General features: G+C 35.2%; 4 protein-coding genes across 5 annotated transcripts in view; 1 reads left to right on the top strand and 3 right to left on the bottom strand.

Annotated features, from left to right (window-relative positions):
- The window catches only part of LOC112055500 (PHAF1 protein CG7083), a 39,871-nt gene extending 39,584 nt beyond the window's left edge, over positions 1-287 (bottom strand). Inside the window, exon 1 of the mRNA XM_024095644.2 lies at positions 71-287. Within this exon, the coding sequence (XP_023951412.1) occupies positions 71-134 (64 nt within the window). The 5' untranslated portion in view covers positions 135-287. The remainder of the gene's footprint in view (positions 1-70) is intronic.
- Positions 288-3,457: 3,170 nt separating this feature from the next.
- On the bottom strand, positions 3,458-12,694 carry LOC112055499 (G patch domain-containing protein 1 homolog). Of its 2 annotated transcripts, none has more exons than XM_024095641.2 (11): positions 12,531-12,694; positions 11,702-11,892; positions 10,833-10,971; positions 9,692-9,873; positions 8,901-9,104; positions 8,058-8,207; positions 7,362-7,512; positions 6,204-6,424; positions 5,287-5,507; positions 4,842-5,048; positions 3,458-4,516 (listed from the first exon to the last, which is right to left on the bottom strand). In XM_024095641.2, exons 1-11 carry the CDS (start codon positions 12,598-12,600, stop codon positions 3,562-3,564), a joined length of 2,691 nt encoding a protein of 896 aa, XP_023951409.2. In that variant the 5' UTR covers positions 12,601-12,694; the 3' UTR covers positions 3,458-3,561. The 2 variants fall into 2 exon arrangements, with proteins under 2 accessions (XP_023951409.2, XP_023951405.2); XM_024095637.2 differs by having other exon boundaries at positions 10,833-10,974.
- Positions 12,695-13,201: 507 nt separating this feature from the next.
- LOC112055501 (divergent protein kinase domain 2A) lies at positions 13,202-16,154 on the bottom strand. Its single transcript, XM_024095645.2, has 3 exons — positions 15,311-16,154; positions 14,524-14,705; positions 13,202-13,826 (listed from the first exon to the last, which is right to left on the bottom strand). Exons 1-3 carry the CDS (start codon positions 15,917-15,919, stop codon positions 13,391-13,393), a joined length of 1,227 nt encoding a protein of 408 aa, XP_023951413.1. The 5' UTR covers positions 15,920-16,154; the 3' UTR covers positions 13,202-13,390.
- Positions 16,155-19,828: 3,674 nt separating this feature from the next.
- Positions 19,829-20,259, top strand: part of LOC112055476 (transmembrane protein 68) — a 32,567-nt gene continuing 32,136 nt past the window's right edge. The window contains exon 1 of the mRNA XM_052885776.1: positions 19,829-20,130. Within this exon, the coding sequence (XP_052741736.1) occupies positions 20,073-20,130 (58 nt within the window). The 5' untranslated portion in view covers positions 19,829-20,072. The remainder of the gene's footprint in view (positions 20,131-20,259) is intronic.

Genomic DNA, 20,259 nt, shown 5'->3' on the forward strand with positions numbered 1-20,259 from the left:
CATAAGCAGCGTCCCATGGCAGTACAACGCAAATTCTTGACGTAATTTATAAACATAAGCAGAGGCTCACCTAGAACGAACTCCCAGGCCTCGCAGCCCAGGGAACGTTCAGGAACGATTTCTAAATCCAGCATTGTGCACAAAACACCTATCACACACTAAACTAACTAACTTTCACTCAATAAAATTGTTTTTTCAACACAAAATCCTCTTTTACGCTGCCTTTCTTTGTTTGCCAACTTTAGTTTTCAACCATTTTGTATTTGTCAGAAGAACTGTCATTACAAACAGCTGATTGTATTCCGCCAGGGCCGTATCGAAGTTGCGCTTTTAATAATTTAGTCACTTATCTGCGATATAATTATATTTTTAGTTTACCTATTGTTTAATCGTATTTTAAATGAAGGTTTTTATTTATTGATTTTAAGTAATCCTTGTTAACGTATATTTTTGAATTTGAAGTATTTGTATGACGTATGTTAGTGTTCCCTAAACTGCCTTAGATAAGTTGCTAAACGTAAATTACGAGGTGGCGTTACAAGCATCTCTCTGTATTACGTAGGTAGGTACGAGTATATAATCAAAAGTTTCCGAAAAATAAAATGTCTAATGAAACTCGCTCAGACTATTAGAATAGTATTAATAATATATTCATAATGAATACATTAATGGGGTTGGTAATTAATGAATACATTTACCTACATACGTAAGTTTCAGTACCAATTTCTATAAAATAAATAATCATTTTAATAGGATATTATAATTCACTCGCAAATACGGCCCTGCATTGTGTTATGACGCATGCGTCCAATCACGAAGGGAAAATCTGATGTTATTGTACTGTTTTCTAGAGGTCTCTTTCTAACACGTTATAAGTTTCCATATAAAACGTGCTCTATCTCACATAGTCTGACAGTTTGCAGCTATCTTTTTCTTTTATACACAGCCTTTCTATTATATTATCCTGCTCTAACATCAGTATTATAGACAACATGACGAAATACATACTTCATTGAAAACAATATCCATTGCTCGTTTTGAACCATTACGATAGTTGTATAGTCATTATTATTTGTAAATGTAAGTAAATGTTTTTAGGTATTTAGAATCTCTGCTTAGATACATTGTTAGCCGATATCACGTAGACAGCGCGTCTACTATTTTGAAACAAAGAATGCTTGATAATAAAAATGGGAAAATTATTTATTTTACTATCATCATGCTAGTTCGTTTTGATATGACTTGTGCACTCATAGCGCAGGATACATAGATAGTTTCCCGCCATCACGAATGTGTAACCTTGGAATGATCTCAACACCTACACTTTCGACGTATTGTGTAATTATTTCACCTATATTTATAACTACGCACGATTTGCGTGAAGCTTGTAAACACTTTTAATATGTGATTGCATGTCACTGATGTAATATTCGTTTGTAAACAATTTGGTGCGTAGGTGGATCTTTACGACTTATGTGGCCACCTTACTACGTTGCTTACTACAATGTGGGTATTATCTTGTTGGGCAGTGGGTTCTTAAGAGTATTTTCGGCTGTGCCTATTTATATTTTGATCGATATTGGTCAACTTTTAAAGTAAAAAAAGTAAAATTAACAGCAATGCCAAATAACAGGTGCAGTTTACAATGAGTACTTATTTTATACTGTTTGTGTTCTACGAGAAACAGCGGGTTTTTCAATGAATCAATATAGTCGCCATCTACCGGGCAATTTCGATTGCAACTTCAAATCATCTGGAGCCTTGAGCAGGGGCGTAGCTACCACTGTAACAGCCGAATCAACGATACGGACTACAAGAACCTCTTAATGTGTAAAAGCAAAAATGCTTCAAATGGTGCAAAATGGGGGTGCTTCATAAGTAAAAAAGCAATACTTCATGGTGAAAGAGTTTGGGTAGTTAGAGTAAATCAAAATTAAAGAATTTTTTCGAGATTTGATTTCGCTATTGGGCCCCACTAATAATTTTAAAATACAGGACCCCTCTAAGGCACGCTACGCCACTGACCTTGAGATTGGTTAGTTAAAAAATTTTAATAAAAAAAATTCAACCGACTTCCAACTCAAAAATTAACCTAAACTAAAAAGCAATAAATAACATCTTACCTATGTGCTATCTTCTGATCAGTTTGAAGGCGGTGCCAAGCCAGTGATGTTTTAATTTAAGCCGTTTAAATTACAAAGTTTCTGTGGTTCTTTCAGAGACGGCTTTATTTAAAACATTACACTGGATTGGCACCGCCTTCACACTGATCAGAAGGTAGCACATAGGTAAGATGTTATTTATTGCTTTTTAGTTTAGGTTAATTTTTGAGTTGGAAGTCGGTTGAATTTTTTTAATTAAAATTTTTATTTTTTAATTTTTAGTGTTAGCACACCTACTGAGTGTGAACAAAAATTAATAAGCAATTAGTTGAAATGTTTCTTATGATAAGTATCTAGTCCTACAATCCCAATTTTAAAAATACTACCTTAACTCATATACAAAATTTCACTCCCCCTTTATCCACTCGTAATATGAATATTCAGAAAAACGTGAAAGGTGACTGTCCTCCGTCTTCATCACCAGACCCCCTATGCAGTCACAATCCATATGGTTGGAAAGTTCTCATCCAATCAAGTCCAAACACAAGGTCAAGGAACCGTCGAGGAGTTCCCTTAACTATCCTTTGTCTTCATCACCAGACCCCTAATACAGTCACAACCAATCTAGGTGGAAAGTTCTCATCAATACAAATTTATCAAGTCGAAACACAAGGTAGCTACTGTGAACCGTTGAGGAGTTCTCTTAACTGTCTTTCGTCTTCATCATCAGACCCTTAATACAGTCACAACCCATCTAGGTGGAAAGTTCTCATCAATACAAATAAATCAAGCCCAAACAAAAGGTACCTGCTGTAAACCGTTGACGAGTTCCATCGTCTGTGTTTCGGCTCCATCATCAGACCAACTCCAGACCATCATAAAATTGTAGTGGTTTAAAATACCTTATGGAAACATTAACAAACGCACTAGCCGTCCCTACGATTTTCGAAAGTTTCCCTCGATTTCTCCAGGATGCCATCATCAGATCCTGACATGAAAAAAATGGGACCACCCTGGAATCAAACCCTTCGAGACAAAAAAAAAAATTTCAAAATCGGTCCACAAATGACGGAATTATCGCTGGACATACATAAAAAAAAAAAAAACATACATACAGCCGAACGTAGAACCTCCTCCTTTTTGGAAGTGGGTTAAAAAGAAAGAAAGGTGCAATCTTGAAACCTACCATGGATGAACACAAACGCTTTTTATCTTGTGAATTTCTTGAGTTGCAGGGTACGATAAATACGAAATAGTTTGTCTGAACAGTTCAAAAGAGAATATTTACTTGTATTTTTGGCCGGGTTTTTTAATGGAAGGCCAAACAATGTAAGTCAAACATCAAAAACATTACAATGTGGCACAAAATTTTTATTAACAACTCTCTTTACAAGTTTTACAAGATTAACTTAATAAATAAATAATACATAATATTTAAATACCCTTTTTCTTATCTACCCTAAAATTTTTTCTTGTGTTTCGATTTGCTTTTCTTGTGCTTCGATTTATGTTTCTTGCTTTTCTTTTTTTTGTCTTTCTTCGATTTAGTTTTAATTTCGACCCACGAGTCCGAACTGGACAGCGAATTATCATCGTCAGATTTGTTTTTCTTCGTAAAAATCGGTTTAAAATTATCTATTTCTATGATCGCTGCAGATTCTAATCGTTTTTTTAAGTTTTCTGGTATTTTTGGACCGTAAGTCTCCTCTTGTTCTACTTCTCCAGTCATTTCTTTTCCTCCATCATTTATACTATCTATAGTCTTTTCTTTTGTTTCTTCAGGTTTGGTTTGGATATTATTTTCCACAGTTTTATTATCACCGCTTTCATTTTCTGGTCTTCTCCAAGCGTTGATTTCATCAAAATCTATATTAGCAAATATACCTCTGGGTGGGGAGGTGTTACGTTCAATGTTTTTAGGCTTCACTATAAAATCATTATCATCTTTATCTTTAGCTGTCGTATCATCATCATTTATATCCTCATTTTCACTGTCACTAAGAAATATTGCTTTATAAAGATCTATTTTATCGAATTTTTCTATTGTTTCTGTAACTTCAGCACCTTGCTGCTTTGTCTGTAAATCTTTTTCAGATTCTTTTAGAAACAGATCTACTACTGTCATTCTTTTATTACCTTCTTGACTTGAATTCGTATTAGAAACAATAACTTGACTGGTCGTTGGTTTGTCTATACTAATATCAGAAACTTTATCTTTCTCTATATTTATAACTTCATTATGTTTTTCCTTGCTAGGAAGACTTGTATCTTTCTTATTTTCGAAATTCAATGATTTAGATCCACCGAATTTACTCTGTTCTTTAGTAAAACTCTCTTTGTCGTGTACAGAAGATTCCAAGTAAGAGAAAATGGAATACGAAACGTTTGGCTTGCCATCTTTTTTTGGTTCAACTCTGTAACAACAAAATACATATTTAAAACGTACAAAATACTTGAGAATAATTTAGTTCCTATAAATTTAGTTTTAAAAGGGTTTAAGACTATAATGGGTAAGTCTTATTAGTAAGCTGATTTGGTAAGAATATTATTAGCTATGTAAACAAGCATAAGACCCTGCTACCTTTAGTTAAAACTATAAGGTAACAGGGCTGGGAAATGCCACGAGCCCATGGCTCGAAGAGACCCCAGAACGCGACGATCACAGAAGTAATTGAACTTGAAAAAAATAGCATCAAAAAGTATTTTGTATCTTTGTGCATTTACGAATAGAATATTCACCTAGCTCCTCCAAGTTCGGGGACGTTGAATCGCTTACAAACGAGAGCTTCCGGCCGCCATGCTGATTCCTTCCTCGTTATAAGTCCATAGGCGCCTATCTTGGCCGCCTCTACCTGCTCCGGCGTGGCTAGACCGTAGTTGATGGAACTCTTGGCGACCGCGCAGAGGGGATTCAGCGCGTCGTCTGGTTCTGACGCGTGAGTAAATCTAGACAAAATACAACTTTCATTAATAAATCTACACATATATACAGTGATGAGATACATGAACCATTATATTAGAAAACCTTTTATACTAAAAAAACAAGCAACAAGAAATTATGATGATAACGATGACGATGGATGATGATGATGACGATGACGATGGTGATGACGACGACGACGACGACGACGACGATGATGATGATGCTGGTGATAGTGATGGTGATGGTGAAAAACAACTTTACCTATCTCCCATAGCTCCACTTAAAGGCCTATACAATATAGCCGCCTGCTCGAACTCTACCATCTCCCTGTTCCTCTCCCACTCGCTCAGTCTGTCTGCATCTCTCTCCCGCTCCAACATAACGCTGTCCTTGTCCCGCAAGTACATTTCGTATCTCGACTGCTTGAGCGGATCGCCTGCGAACGGCTTGAAGATGGGTGCCACTTGTTCCTTGCCGGAATCCTTCAATCAAAAATATTTTATTAAAAAACAATTGTTGTTTTTTTAATTTAAAAAAATTAACACATTCTACAGCACGCCTAACATGCAACAGACGACATATTTTGTGAAGAAAAATAGGCAAAGCAGATGGTCCATTTCAGGTCCACTCTTGTACCCCGTATCATTAAAATTTTAAAAATACAAGGAACTTATTAAAATTTATTAAAGTGAATAATTGTAACTAAATAAAAAAAATAAAATTAAATTAAAACCCAAGTTTTTAAATTATATCAAGATGGCGCCCATAGAGCAACTATGACATGACAATTGACGGCAAACGTCAAATCGATTACTGCATTGAAAACGTCGTCAATCCGCCATTATTACCCATAAAGAAAGAATTAAAGTAAATTCGTAGATTTGTATAATCAAAAATAGTTAAAAAAAATATTTTCTTTTATTTCCGCTAGGGTACAATGACTGGACCTGGGCTCCATACATTTTTGGACCATCTCCTTTCAATCAATAGCGGCGCACCTGCAAATTTCGCTCTCTTCCATTATTTGGGATGAAAGAGATTGGCAAGAACTACTTCGCCGATATTTTGTCTACAAATTTATCTACATTAGATAAGTCTTTGGTCGCATGTTAAGTCCATAAGCGTCTATTTTTCTCTGTCCACGCGAATATCAAAAGAAGAAGGAAAGAAAATCTTACCTTTATAGATATAAAGTCAGGTGTTGATTTAGCTTGTACAGTTTCTGTATTTGGCGAGATGAAGTTGATATTTTTTTGTAGGAATTTTGACATTTCCGTTTGTCTCGGCGTTTGCGAGGTTGTCTGTGGTGGATCGTGCGTGTCTATTGGTGTTTTGGGTACAGGGACTTCCCCTAATAAGGCACCCCGCGCTTCTGCGGTGAGCTCGTGCCGTCCTAGTCCTGTAAATAAATAAGTTATAGCTTGTTCGTTGATGACACTCCCATGATATGCGGGCGACGGGGGGAAAGGACTGCGCGGGTGTGAAGTCATGCAAGCGGGGCATCGCTACCCCCCTCCCGGCACGCGCGGACCATCGAGAGTGTTACGAACGAATTTGCCAAGCTATAGCTATATTATTAATTTCTCTCATTTATGTATTACTCGCACACGGTGATAATTTTATTTTTCATTTTTATTTATTTGGGACAAAACATTTACATATTAAAGGTTAGTTAATACTTAAATTGGCGTAAGGGGGTTAATAAATATGTAAACAACAACACTATCCACGAATTACACACATGAAGAATTAGGATAAGCGCGTTATCAAATGAGTCGTCAGGCAATAACATGGTAACCATTGTTGAAAGTTTGTATAGAAAGTCCTTCATTTTTAGAGTTGCAGTTTAATTTTTAATTACAGTTTAAAAATCTGTTAATAAATCATAAAAATTAAAGAAATAAAACGTGATTCTAGAATTATTAAAATTCAACCCCTAAAGTGGTGAAATAAGGGTTGAAAGTTTACATTGACTTCGACGCGGACTGCGTCGCGGGCGTCCGCTAGTTAGATATAAGACAATTACCCTATTCATGTTCGCTGAGCCAAGAACAGTTACTGGGCACTTTACCAACTTAAAAGTATATTAAGTAAGTAAGTAAAGAACAATCGATTTAAATGCGCAGAAGTCGATTAGTCGGTCTCTTTGGTGGGGCGAAGGGAAGGCGGGGAAATACAGAACGCGCGCGCGCCTGCTATTGGTCAATCAGTCCGCCTTGTCCATTGTCTTACAGTACATGCGCGAATTTTCCCCCACTACGCCGGTTTTTGTTCAAGATGTTTGCCGAGCGCCGTAGGTACTTACTCGTATAAAAACAAAACAAGTTAGCTCTCACCCTGGTCTCTGTGCAGAACAGCGGCCGTGGGTTCGAACCTGGACCGTCTGGTGCCGGCGGCGAGCGGCGTGTAGTCGCGCGGCAGCGCCGGCGGGGCGTACGCCGGCACCGACGGCATCGGCTGCGTGGCTTTCACGAAACCTTCTATCACCTTGTAAACAAACATATGTTTTTTTAGAATTTAAACTATCGTGAGTGTTAATTATATTAATTGATTATAAAACACGGCTAAAACTCACGTGATATTAGGTCGGAGTATGCCCGACTAGTTTCGAACCCATACGGGGCTCTGGTCATGAGCTGGTTCTTGCATCGCGGCACGATCCAAACTAGTCGGGCATACTCCGACCTAATATCACGTGAGTTTTAGCCGTGTTTCATAATCAACATATGTTTTATAACGTAAGCTTTCAACAGTGAAATTTTTCAAATCGTTTCAGTAGTTTCAGAGCCTATTCAATGTAAACAAACAAACTAACAATCAAATCTTTCCTCAACTCAAGTTTTGTTTTAAATTAATTGTATTATTTTGATAATTGTTGGAAGTCAGTTTTCAATTAAAGTTTTCATTGCTATTATTTGGCTTATATAATATGTCCTTTGCAGATATAAGAAAACCTTAAAAAAAATAATAGCAGTATCTTGGTCTGTCTGATCCTAGTCATGGTCATGTTTCATTGTTGTAAAACTACTCACATTGATTGCTTTGACATTTTTCTTTGACGTTTTCGCCTCAGCGGGATTTCCCAGAGCGAAATCGTAATGCGACATGTCTTGTGTGGCATAAATGTCCTCGTCATCCGCTTCGAAGGCACCCACGCCGAACGCTTGTCCGCGTATTGATACCTGACAAACATATTATTTATACCTGACAAACAAAATATACCAAAAGAATGTCGCAATTGCAAGTGGTAAGACAAAGTGAGGAAAACAAAATGACATATAGTCGACCAATAGCGATCTAGTAAAAATAGTTCTGGATTAAAAAGGCAAAGCACTATTACTAAATGAAAGTGAACTATTAAACGATTATAAAACACGGCTAAAACTCATTTCAATCATTTAATATGAATAACACTCACAATAGTTTAAATTCTAAAAAAGTATGTTACCGTTAACCAATAAACCCTAAAATGGCACAGAATAACCTTGAGTGACGTCCCGGACTTGTGACCGAAAGATATAGGGTTAAAGACATCTTTTAAAACTAGTTAACACTTTCCTTCTCCACTTAAGGAATTTCCTCGCCTATACCAAAATAATGCATAAAGGATTTGTAATAGAGTGAATCAGAACACAATGACAGCTTGTCAACTATTATTGTGTTCCAATTCTTGCGAATTTCTTCTCTTCTTCTTCTCTTCTTCCGAACTATTTTATAATAAATTTACCGTAACTGTCGGTTACGGTACCGTAACTGAATTATTATAAAATAGTTTAGCATTCGAATTACGCAGTTTATTTTCGAGCTTTTCCAAAATTACAGATCATTATTTTTTATAACTTAATTACAAAATGCTTGTGTACATTATTTCTTACCTTCTTGCCTTTTTCCTTCATAACTAAGTGGCTTCTTTCATCACCTCCCAAGTTGCCCAGCACCGAGTGTCGACTGAGTCCCTTATAGCCTAAACCGAAACGATCGCTCTTCTTCTGTAGTATATAAGGCTCATAATCGTCTGGCGCAAATAATGTTTCGTACTCAAATTCAGAATCCGAACTATCTGAAGACTGTGTTGGTTCCTAAAATAAAAGTAAAAATTATAAATTACAAATCTGTGAGTCAATGAGGTGGGAGGCTTCGGCCGTGGCTAGTTACCACCCTACCGACAAAGACGTACCGCCAAGTGATTTAGCGTTCCGGTATGTTACAAGTTAGTCCGCTTCCATCTTAGATTGCATCATCACTTACCATCAGGTGAGATTGTAGTCAACGGCTAATTTGTATAGAGTGAAAAAAAATTAATTGATTGATTTTCCATAGGTGATGCCAATTGGATTCTTCGGATTTCATGTATGACATCAAAAAAAAATTGTTAACTACATATTGAATTAATTTCACTTCAATTAATTTTACTTCAGAGCTACCTTGCGAAGGTAAGCCGCCCTAATAAAAGGAAATTCATACCCTATGATACAAGCTCTGGTATCTCATACATCAATACATATTCATTACATAATGAATATGTATGTATAGATTTTTAAAAGGTAAACCGGCTGGAATTGGCCTGTATGGACCCTTCGCCGCTGCTAAGTTTATATATTGGATTGCATATTGAAAATTCAAGGAACCTCTGTAAAGGTCCAACTCTAAAAAATAAAATACCTACTTGTCTCATCTCAGGTGGCATATAACATCCATACACCTTGTGCTGTTCTTTACTCTTCTTCTTCTCCCTGTGAGTGACTCTATCTCCCACTCCTTGGCCTTCCTTCCAGCCCATTCTCCTTAACATCTTCACTGCAGCAGTTTCATGCACGGCTCTGACCAATTGCTCTAGCACCGGTTCACCTGGATAAACCATCAAATTCAAATCCCTTCCCAGAAGGGGATAAATCTTCTGCTTGAATGATATTTACCGACTGTAGACACTCATCAATGGACTATATTTTTAACATAGATTGCCAGAATCCCAAACATGCGACTAAACAACGTATTTCGGGCAGAGCAATAGACAAAAGTCAACCAATTACGGCACTATCATAAATATCGCTATCTCTTTCATTGTGTTGGTATGAAAGAGGGACTGGGACTACTATGCCACTATTCATTGAATTTTCGTCTATTTCTCTTTGTCTATGGCCGCATGTTAGCGCTACAGGTTACTGAATACATATTTTTACTGATATTATTGTTATAATACTCAATACAATTGAAGTGTTTGTCTGAGAATACAAAATAACTGTGTTTTCTCAAGTGCCTTACAGTTATAAAACACAAACAATCTTGTTTAGAAAGAAACTCTGGAATGGCTGAACCAAATTTAACAGGACTTTTAATGTCAGATAGAAGAGGTTACTATATTATACAACTAGCTGACGCCGCGCGGTTTCACCCGCGTGGTACCCGTTTCCGTAGGAATATGGGGAAAATGTATAACCTATAGCCTTCCTCGATAAATGGGCTATTTAACACTGAAAGAATTTTCAAAATCAAATCGTACCAGTAGTTCCTGAGATTAGCGCGTTCAATCAAACAAACAAACAAACAAACTCTTCAGCTTTATAATATTAGTATAGATTTTCATGAGGATTAATCCACGATTTCCGTGAGGTTGTCAAATACTGAATTTCACAGGTGTCCACTATTTCTATTTTATAATATATATCCAAAGTCACTGATCAAAAACACAGCATTCGACTGGTGAAAGGCTATTTTTATGATATCAGTAGTTTTGGAGATTACATCCAACACACAAACACACTAATAAACGTTACATCTGTAATATTAGTATAGATAGAGGTACCTACCTGGTATAGGCCCATCATGAAACCGTGGTGCTCTTGGCCTCTTCCGCCCTGAAAACTCATGGTTAGTCTGCATGTGACGAGGTGCAATACCAAATTCTGAACGATCCTCCTCATCCATAAAGTCTTCAGGTTTTTGCTTCTGCTGAAGTTCAAAATATTCAAGGTTATTTTATTGTGTGCACAAATTAAAAATGTAGATAATAATCATTAAATTGTTTGTAATTAAACAGAAAATAGGCAAAGTTTGTGAGGTAGTGAGGTTGTAGGGCATATCTCTGGATGTACTGAACCAATTTTGAAAATTCTTTTACCAATTTAAAGCCACATTATTAGCAAGTGTAGGCTTTACTATACCCGTATACCCATAGGAACAGGAACTACAAGGATGATATATTGGGATATCTGCTTGTGTATATTTTCTTCAAAATAAAGTCCAATTTCAGTTACTGAAGGAACATATTGTTCCTTTTGAGTACATTTCCTATATTTTTGAATACAATTTTTTTTTGTCTGGGTTTATCTGCAATCAGTAAAAAACTATAAGCAGATGTGTTCTGCGATCTTCGCTTTTCTAGTGTATTCCCCAGTGAGAACATCCCCTCATTGTTTTTATAAATAATGTGCTTTCTTTTAAGCCTGCTCTGATATGACCTGTGATTCAGCTTTGAAACCAGAATTTGGTGACTCATAAGTCTTGTTTTATACTTTTGAGAGATGCTGTTTATATGTATAGAAACTGTAATCAAATTAAAAAAAAATGGTGATAAGCAAACTTAAAATTTATTATGCCTTAGTCTGAGATGAGGTCAAGATAAACTCTACCATATTAATATGATGTGCATCATCATCACTAGTATTAACATACTCACAGAAGCCTGCGCCTTCTCCAGCCGAGAACTTCTAAAACTACTAGGAGTCCATCCCTCCGGAGTGCCAACTGTGTTGCCAAATCCAGCTGAGAAGCCCCCAGTGAAGGCGCCATGGAACCTGCGCCGACCATGGTCATCCACAGCATACTGGTCGGCTGGCTGCTGGAACTTCCTCTTTGAGGGAACTTCATCTGTTAGTGCAAAGGAAAGTGTTAAGTAGTTATAGTGAAACTCAAATATAGTCAAAATCATACTAGTTAATACAGTACAGCAGAACCTTTCATTTTCACCGGCATAGTTTTCATTATCATAAGAATAAAAGGGTAAAATATAGCCTATAGCAGTCTGGGATAGTGTACCTAAATAATTATTCAAATTTGTTTAGTAGGTACAGAGCCTATTTAATGCAAACATTATTACTATAGATTACAATATTACTATAGAAAATAGTCTCACAAAGTCTGGTTTACTGATTTGTAATAAAAAACTCATTAGTAATTAATGAAATGTCAAGTATTTATTAAATAATAAATACTATACTACATAGGATTGTTTTTAATTAGTCTTATGTCTAGCTAGTAGTAGTATTATAATTTGCACCTTATCGTAGAAAAGACCTGACCTGGTGAGTTATAGTAAATGCCCAAAATAATAATTAAAATATGTATTTGATAACTTTTCAAATTTATAAAATTACATCTAATAGGGAGACAATTGTTAATTTATTTGCAGTGCAGGTATTAAGAGTGGATTCAATAAAATAAAAGTCTAACGTATACCGGTAAACTTCGATCATTGAAGAATCAGTTCATGAGTAGAAAATACTTGCCTTCTTCAAAAGGATCCAGTGGTGTGCCATATAGAATAAAATTTTCATCATCAGAATCTGAGTCGCTCATATTTTTTTAGCACTTGATTTGATCTTGTTAAAAATTATTTTTCAAATTTAATTTTTTTGTCATCCACCATCTCCATGCAATTTTTGTATTTGACAGTTGACACTGACAGATAGATTGACATGACAGTTGACATTTGATAGACAATAGCATTTAATTTGTAAGGCCCTGGATACCGGTCTTTATATGCCTCGATTTACTGCTATTTTTTTAGCTGAAGCGTCATTTGTCATTTTATTTAATTTACGTTTCGTCTTCTAACCCTTTTTAACTTAGTGTCAGAAATAAACAAATTAGTTTTAATTATTAACACATTAAAACAAGGATCTTAAGGTTTAACGTCATGGGTTTAAATGCATATTATCCCACACCTATAATAACTATGATAATGAGTATCGATTGCGGGAGATTGCGGGATATATAGAGCTCAGAAGAGTTAGAACTCCTACAACTACGTATATTGAATAATCTATATACATATATTAAATCTATGTAAAGTCTATGGTCTAATGCGAGCGAATTTTGAACTTGCTTACCATAAAAAAACAGATAACTGTCTAATATTAATATTATAAGGAGAGTTATTATTGAAATAAGACAAATATACGTTAAAAAATCTATTCACATGAAAATGATAGAAAAGTATAATCAAAATAAAGTAACATGATTGCAATAAAACTCATTAAAATTAATTTACAAACAAAATAATAAAATATCCATGTCACACAGATCAAAATATTATCACAGATAAAATAATTCAACAAGGCAGGGATTCAATAAAAAACACCGCTTATCATCTTACAGCACCAAATCTTACTATTTTATTATCTGACAGCATTTCTTCAATTACATGCTGTAGTTTGCTAACAGTACGAAATCGGTCTTCACCGTGCAAACATGTACTTAACAGTCTATCAAAGTGTGGCCGAGATGAATTAACTTCTTTAGGTATGGGATATAACAATGGATTCTCCTCTCCAGCTAAAATATAACATGCAGCCCAAAGGTTGTGGTCACTCAGGTGATGTCGACACATGTTTTCTATCGAGAATGTAAAACCGGATCCTAAGGCCTCTCTACTGTACCGTTCATACCAATCTGGCAGGTCTTTCTTTGGTGATATATGCTTATCGAGAACAATCAGGTCTTCTAAATCAACAAAAGTGATTTCATCCTTTTCATTGACAACAATGTTATCGAGTGACCAATCCATTAGATAGAAACGAAATCTGCAAAAGTCACAAGTAGAATAATATTCAAGTATACAATATTTTTTAACAATGTATTTTTGATTCAAATACCAGCATAAATTACTATTGTAAATGTTGTGTACTAATTTTGTTAATAACTAATAGGAAATAATTACATTTTCTATTAAAGTTTCTGTCAATTTAAATAAAAATAATTCAATTCAATTTTTGATTTTATGGCTTGCTAACTAAAGCGATAAGACCGCCTTTGCACATCTTACTTTTCTATTTTTTTTTTCTCTTCTCTTTTTTGTATCTTATTTGTGTGCAATAAAGAATTAAAATAAATAAATAAATAAATAATAAAAATAGCACAAAACTAGAAAATCTTAATAATAGGTATTAGGTACATACAAAAGTCATTAAGATATTTTTCATCACATTAACAGGATTTGTAAATTAAAATAATCTGAATGCAAAAAACAAAATCTATACTAATATTATAAAGCTGAAGAGATTGTTTGTTTGAGTGAACAAGCTAATCTCAGGAACTACTGGTCCAATTTGAAAAATTCTTTCAGTATTAGATAGCTTACTTATAGAGGAAGGCTATAGGCTATATATTATCCCCATATTCCTACGGGAACAGGAACCACGCTGGTGAAACCGCGCGGCGTCAGATAGTATATAATAATTCACAGTATTTTAGACCAAAGTTTTTAAAAATCAATTATACCTGTCATGTTTAAAGGTAAAATCCATTGCAGCATTTAAAATCTTCTGTGCATACTTTAATTTCCTGTGCCAAGCTACGTAAAGCAATGAAGATAGAGGTTCTCCCTCATGGCCAACCACTTCCAACCTGCCACATACACCTCCATATGGTGGAACTGGCCAACCCTTAGACTTTGGTATCACCTGAAAAATAAAACAATTTTTTTGTTAAAGATGAATTATTTAACAAAGCTATACTGTGCTGAATAATTAGTGTCAATGAGCAGAGAATGTTAAACGATTCATTATTATGTTGAATGTTAAACAATTCGTATTAACCTTAACCCTACGCCCACTGATCACAAGTCCGGAGCTCTATGCTGAGATCTTCTCTTTGCCACATAATGGACTCGGCCCCTGCATGGTGAATCCATGGAATGCTAAGATAATGTCTTTCTAGAATATTATATAATACAAAAGCGATAAATATTGAGAAGGATCAAGAATTAACATAAAGATTTACAGCCTTTACATAAACAAAATGCTAAAATTCTACTGGTAATTCTAAGGATACCTACATAATATTTATGTATTTATTTTTGGTTAACTCTAATGTTTGACTATTATACCAACTCTTAAACAGATCTGCCTAAATTTTAAAAAATATTAAACATAATTCAGTATGAAAAATGTGACACAATTTTACAAGTGACAAAGAAACTGATTGTTTTTAATGAATTTTTACATTCTTAGTTTTGAATGCTGAACAATAATAAATTAATATACATTAGCAAAATTTTATAACATACCTGTAAAATTATTGGTTCAGGATTAATACTCAGCATGGTCCAAACATTTATCATTTCAGATTTAAAGCCCTCTCGTTTGTTATTTAACAAGGGTTGAATGAAATCATACAAACTGTAAGCATATGGGCACATCACTAGCCCTTTCCTTGGCTCTGTGTCTGGCCATGTTAAATTATATTCAACAATTTTCAGAAGCTTTTCATCAACATTTGATATGTTTAGCAATTGTATGGCCTTACAATCTTGTTTTAAGCGCCACTTCTTGCATAGACTATCATCAAACTCTTTTAATTCCCAATCGTGAGCTAATTTTTTCAAGACTACCCTCCTGTTTGATTTAGTGTAACCATTATAGATGTTTTTTGCATTAAACATGTTCCATTGATTTGAATCTAATGTTATTTGATTGGAGTACAGCTCTGGACACACTGTCACGCCGTAGCAGGCCGGGCAACGGTTTAGATCTGTAAGCCTCATCACCTGAGGTCCATTGAAGCCTCCAAATAGAAAAACTGAAGCGTAAAATGAAACAGAAAATGCTATTAGCATAAGCAATACTCGTTTACAAAATCTACGCCGCAACAACATTCTGTTATAAAAGTCACTCATAACTCCAAAAAATTATAACTTTTTCATTATCTCTTGCCATACATACAAGTTCACGCTATAAATAGAACGAAAGTAATATTTTCAATTTCATTTTTGGTAAGATTTGCTTAAATATATATAGTGAAGATATTATATAAATAATGATAGAAATTGGATTAACATTTTATGAGAATAATCACAAAATTCACAATTACTCAGTCAAATATATATATATATGTCTAAGGTTTTAAATTTCTAATCAAATAGCGAAAATTTAAAATTTAAAATGATTGTATTTACAAATTAAAATAATAACAGACCATAGACTATAAAGAACATTGATTTTATGTCACTACTATAGAGTTTATAGAGTAATAGACTAAAGACAAGACAGATAATAAAGACTGCGAGCGAATGACAGTTTTTTTAGAACTGTTACGTCTTTGGGCTCTGCCTCTTTTGTGTGTGTTCTCTTCTCTAGGTAGATTGCACTTAGTTACCAAACCGTCCAAAAAACTTCTGCAGCTGTTCCACATGACCTGTCCACATGACCGCCTTATTAACTATAAATCTTAAAGGAGATCATTCACGCTCCATACATTATTGGGCTCTTTTTGAAAGTGCCGGCCAACAAAAAAAAATGGCACGACTCGCTAGAATTAGCTATTTGGAGCAATAGTTAATATGGCATAAAAGTTGTCAGGTGGCTCTGAACCAAGTTATACAGGTTCGACGATTCGTGATTTCCATACATTTTGTCAATTTTCAAAAGTGCCCGCTAAGAAAAAAAACTGATACGTATCGTTAGAACTGCCCATTTGGAACAATAGTTAGTATGGCACAAATGTTGTAAGATTGCTCTGAATCAAGTTATACAGGTTCAATGACTCGTCACGTCTATACATATTTTTTGAGTTTTGTAAGTGACCACCTACAATATAAATAATACGTATCGTTGTAACTAGCATTTGCAGCAATAGTTACTATGGCATAAACATTTTAGTATAGCTCTGTGTCCAGTTATGCAGTTTCGATGATTCGTCAAATCCATATGTTTTATTGATTTTCAAAGTGCCGTTTTACAAAAATATGCACTTATCACTGCACTTATCGTCAGAACTGCCCATTTGGAGTAATATTTAGTATGTCACGAATGCTGTAGGTTTGGTCTGAACCAAGTTATAAAGGTTCGATATCTCGTTACTAATGTTCCTTTTTATAAGTTTTGTAAGTGCCCACCGACAATATTCATGATACGTATCGTTTTAACTGGTCATTTGTGGCAATAGTTAGTATAACACGAATGTTGTAGGGTTGCTCTAAACCAAGTTATACAGGTTAAATGGCATGTCATCTCTATACATTTTATTAATTTTAAAAGCCAATAAAATTCTTACAGGTATCATTTTAACTGATCATTTAGACATACTTTGTCAGTTAGTATGGCAGACACGTTGTATAAATGCTCTGATCTAAGTTATACAGGTGTGACTATTTGTAATATCCATACATTTTCTTGATTTTTAAGTGCCAACCATTAAAATGGTACGTATCATTAGAACTGGCTGTAATAGGAACGGGCAGTAATAGTTAGTATAGTACAACAACCGTTGTAGGCCTGCTCTGAGCCATGTTATACAAGTTCAATGATTCTTAATTTCTATGCATTTTATCGATTTAAGCAATACAGTTAGTTGGTAGGTATGACAGAAACATTGTATGATTGCTCTGATCCAAGTTATTTGCGTTCGATGATTCGTCACTTATGATTTTGTTGATATCTGAATGTAATGGGGAACAATAAATAGGTAATAATGATGAATACTTAACTAATAATATGAAATAAATGTCATTATGGTGTAAGAGCTGTGTCATCATTATTTGTTATGTTCTTCCTTCTGGACCGTTTCTGCACTTGGCCATGTGATTCGCCGTTGTGCGTGTATTTGTTATGTTATTCAAGCTTGTAAACCGAAATTACCATTACTTGAAGAACTTAATAAAACGTTTTTATTTCTCTCAATGCACAATAACACAATTTTTAGTTACATTGCACCATAATGTTGAATTTGTGCAAATGCTTAGAATCATTATTTCTATATTTTATATTATTGCTTTTATGTTTTCCAACTTTTTTGGAAATCAATGAATGAAAGTTATATAACTTGTTTCAGTACTAGAATTTTTTTTAAGCGTGTGCAACGTGTTACTAACTATTGCTCCTAATGACTAGTTTTAACGTTAGGTACCATATTTTAGGTGAACGGTACTTTAAAAAATCAGTAAAATATATGGATGTGACAAATCATCTAAACAGTATAACTTGATTCGGATCTATACTACAACGTTTATGCCATAGTAACTATTACTGAAAATGGCTAGTTATAACGATAAATAGCATTTACTTTGTAACTTACAAAACTCCATCAAATACATTGAAGTGATGAGACATCGAACCTGTATAACTTGGTTCACAACAATCTTGCAACATTTGTGCCATACTAACTATTACTCAAAATGGGCAGTTTTAACCATGAGTACCATATTTTTGTTAAACGGTACTTTAAAAAATCAATAAAATAAATGGATTGGACGAATCATCGAAACTGTATAACTCGACACAAAGCTATACTACAATGTTTATGCCATAGTAACTATTGCTGCAAATGGCTAGTTATAACGATACGTATGATTTATTTTGTTTGCGGGCACTTACAAAACTCAGTAAAATGTATAGAAGTGACGAGTCATCGAACCTATATAACTTGGTTCAGTGCAGTCCTACAACATTTGAGCCGTAGTAACTATTGCTCCAAATGGACAGTTCTAACGATACGTACCAGTTTTTTTTCTTGGCGGGCACTTTTGAAAATTGACAAAATGTATGAAAATAACGAATCGTCGAACCTGTATAACTTGGTTCAGAGCCCTCCTACAACTTTCATGCCATATTAACTATTACTCCAAATGACTAGTTCTAACGATTCGTGCTATTTTTTTTCGTTGGCCGGCACTTTCAAAAAGGGCCCAAAATGAATGATCTCCTTTTACAAAGTCTAGAAATATTAAATTATTTTAATGGGAAATCGAAAAATGATTACATTATTACATGTTTTTATTTTTTGTGTCCAACCTGCCCTTTTTAGTTCCAGTCGAGCTTGCCTTCGCGTAACGTTTATCGGGTCCAGAAGGCGGGCCGATCTGGGGATCCTTACTTAGGATTCGAATAAAACATTGATGGCGTGCAATAATCTATATTGAATTAATAATAAACACAATCGTTTGCAATATTCTATATTTACCTACTCGTAATTCCTAATACTAATCTAGTCGCGTGCAGTCGTATGATACGACCCTCTCGCGGTGAAGGGGACTTCGAACGCACCGTGGACATCTGCCTCTAGATGCTAGATGGACTAACGAGGAGGATAGCCACCCGCCGTCTGTGCTGGCTCGCGTCCAGTGTCGAATGACGCCGTTCTGCTACTCAGTTCTTGTGGTCCGGGGGGAGACGCGATCAAGGCAGATGCCAGTCATGAAAATGTACTGAGTCCTTGGTTCAGCCATAGAGCCTTTGAAATTGAGCCCGAGTGACTCTGGAAGGAAAAGGGATTCTTTCAACACCTCCGCAGGGTTGAACCCGTTTGAGGGAAGCCCTGTGCAGGTGTGTGTAAGCTTAAAGCCACAGGTGGTAAGAAAAGGGAGGGAAAGATGTTCCGGGTTCTGTGAGCGTGATACTAACTATCACGGGTTGCAAGTGAGATGAGCGATGTTTCTTATGATGACCGATGTCAGGTCGCAGCCTTCCTGTACAGCCAGGAGGACGACTTGCAGCACCTCCAAGCACACCACATCCGTAAGTGGAACGTAGCCTCCTTCTGTCATATTAATAATCCGTAAAAAAAAGAATACTGTCAAGTGTCAGTGTCAAACTGTCAATGTCAAAGTTGTTGATTTCGTGATCAAATGGAATTTAGAATTTCGCAAAAAATCGCAAATATCGAAATATTTTTCGGTGGCTGATTCAAAATATTTACAAACTATGGTCGGCGTTTGTGTTTAAAGTGTAATCTAATCTTCTACAGCCCTTTACTATGTATTTTGAATGAACACTTAATATTTTTATGTTACTTGCATTTCTTTTGCCTTTGTTGTGGTCTTACGTGTGTACAAAATGGGCTTTATTTCGTATTTTTTCGATAACTACTCGGCGAGCTTATATGATATTATCGGTAAGTTATGTATTCATAATATTTAAGCACACTGAAATACTGTATAATTTAAAACAGTCTTACTAATGGCCTATAGTGTATACTATTTGTTATAGTTTAGTTTTGTCATGTTATGAAAGAAAAATAAGG

This window comes from Bicyclus anynana, chromosome 2, assembly GCF_947172395.1.
Source record: "Bicyclus anynana chromosome 2, ilBicAnyn1.1, whole genome shotgun sequence".
NCBI classification, from domain to species: domain Eukaryota; kingdom Metazoa; phylum Arthropoda; class Insecta; order Lepidoptera; family Nymphalidae; genus Bicyclus; species Bicyclus anynana.

Coding starts and splice junctions, on each gene's coding strand:
- LOC112055499 (XM_024095637.2), bottom strand. CDS start 12,600: ATGAGCGACTCAGATTCTGATGATGAAAATTTTATTCTATATGGCACA. Junction 5,049..5,286: donor AGTGGAGCTATGGGAGATAG/GTAAAGTTGTTT, acceptor TATTTTGTCTAG/ATTTACTCACGCGTCAGAAC. Junction 4,517..4,841: donor CCCGAACTTGGAGGAGCTAG/GTGAATATTCTA, acceptor TTGTTGTTACAG/AGTTGAACCAAAAAAAGATG.
- LOC112055501 (XM_024095645.2), bottom strand. CDS start 15,919: ATGAGTGACTTTTATAACAGAATGTTGTTGCGGCGTAGATTTTGTAAA. Junction 14,706..15,310: donor CTGAACCAATAATTTTACAG/GTATGTTATAAA, acceptor TTTATTTTTCAG/GTGATACCAAAGTCTAAGGG. Junction 13,827..14,523: donor TTTACCTTTAAACATGACAG/GTATAATTGATT, acceptor TGACTTTTGCAG/ATTTCGTTTCTATCTAATGG.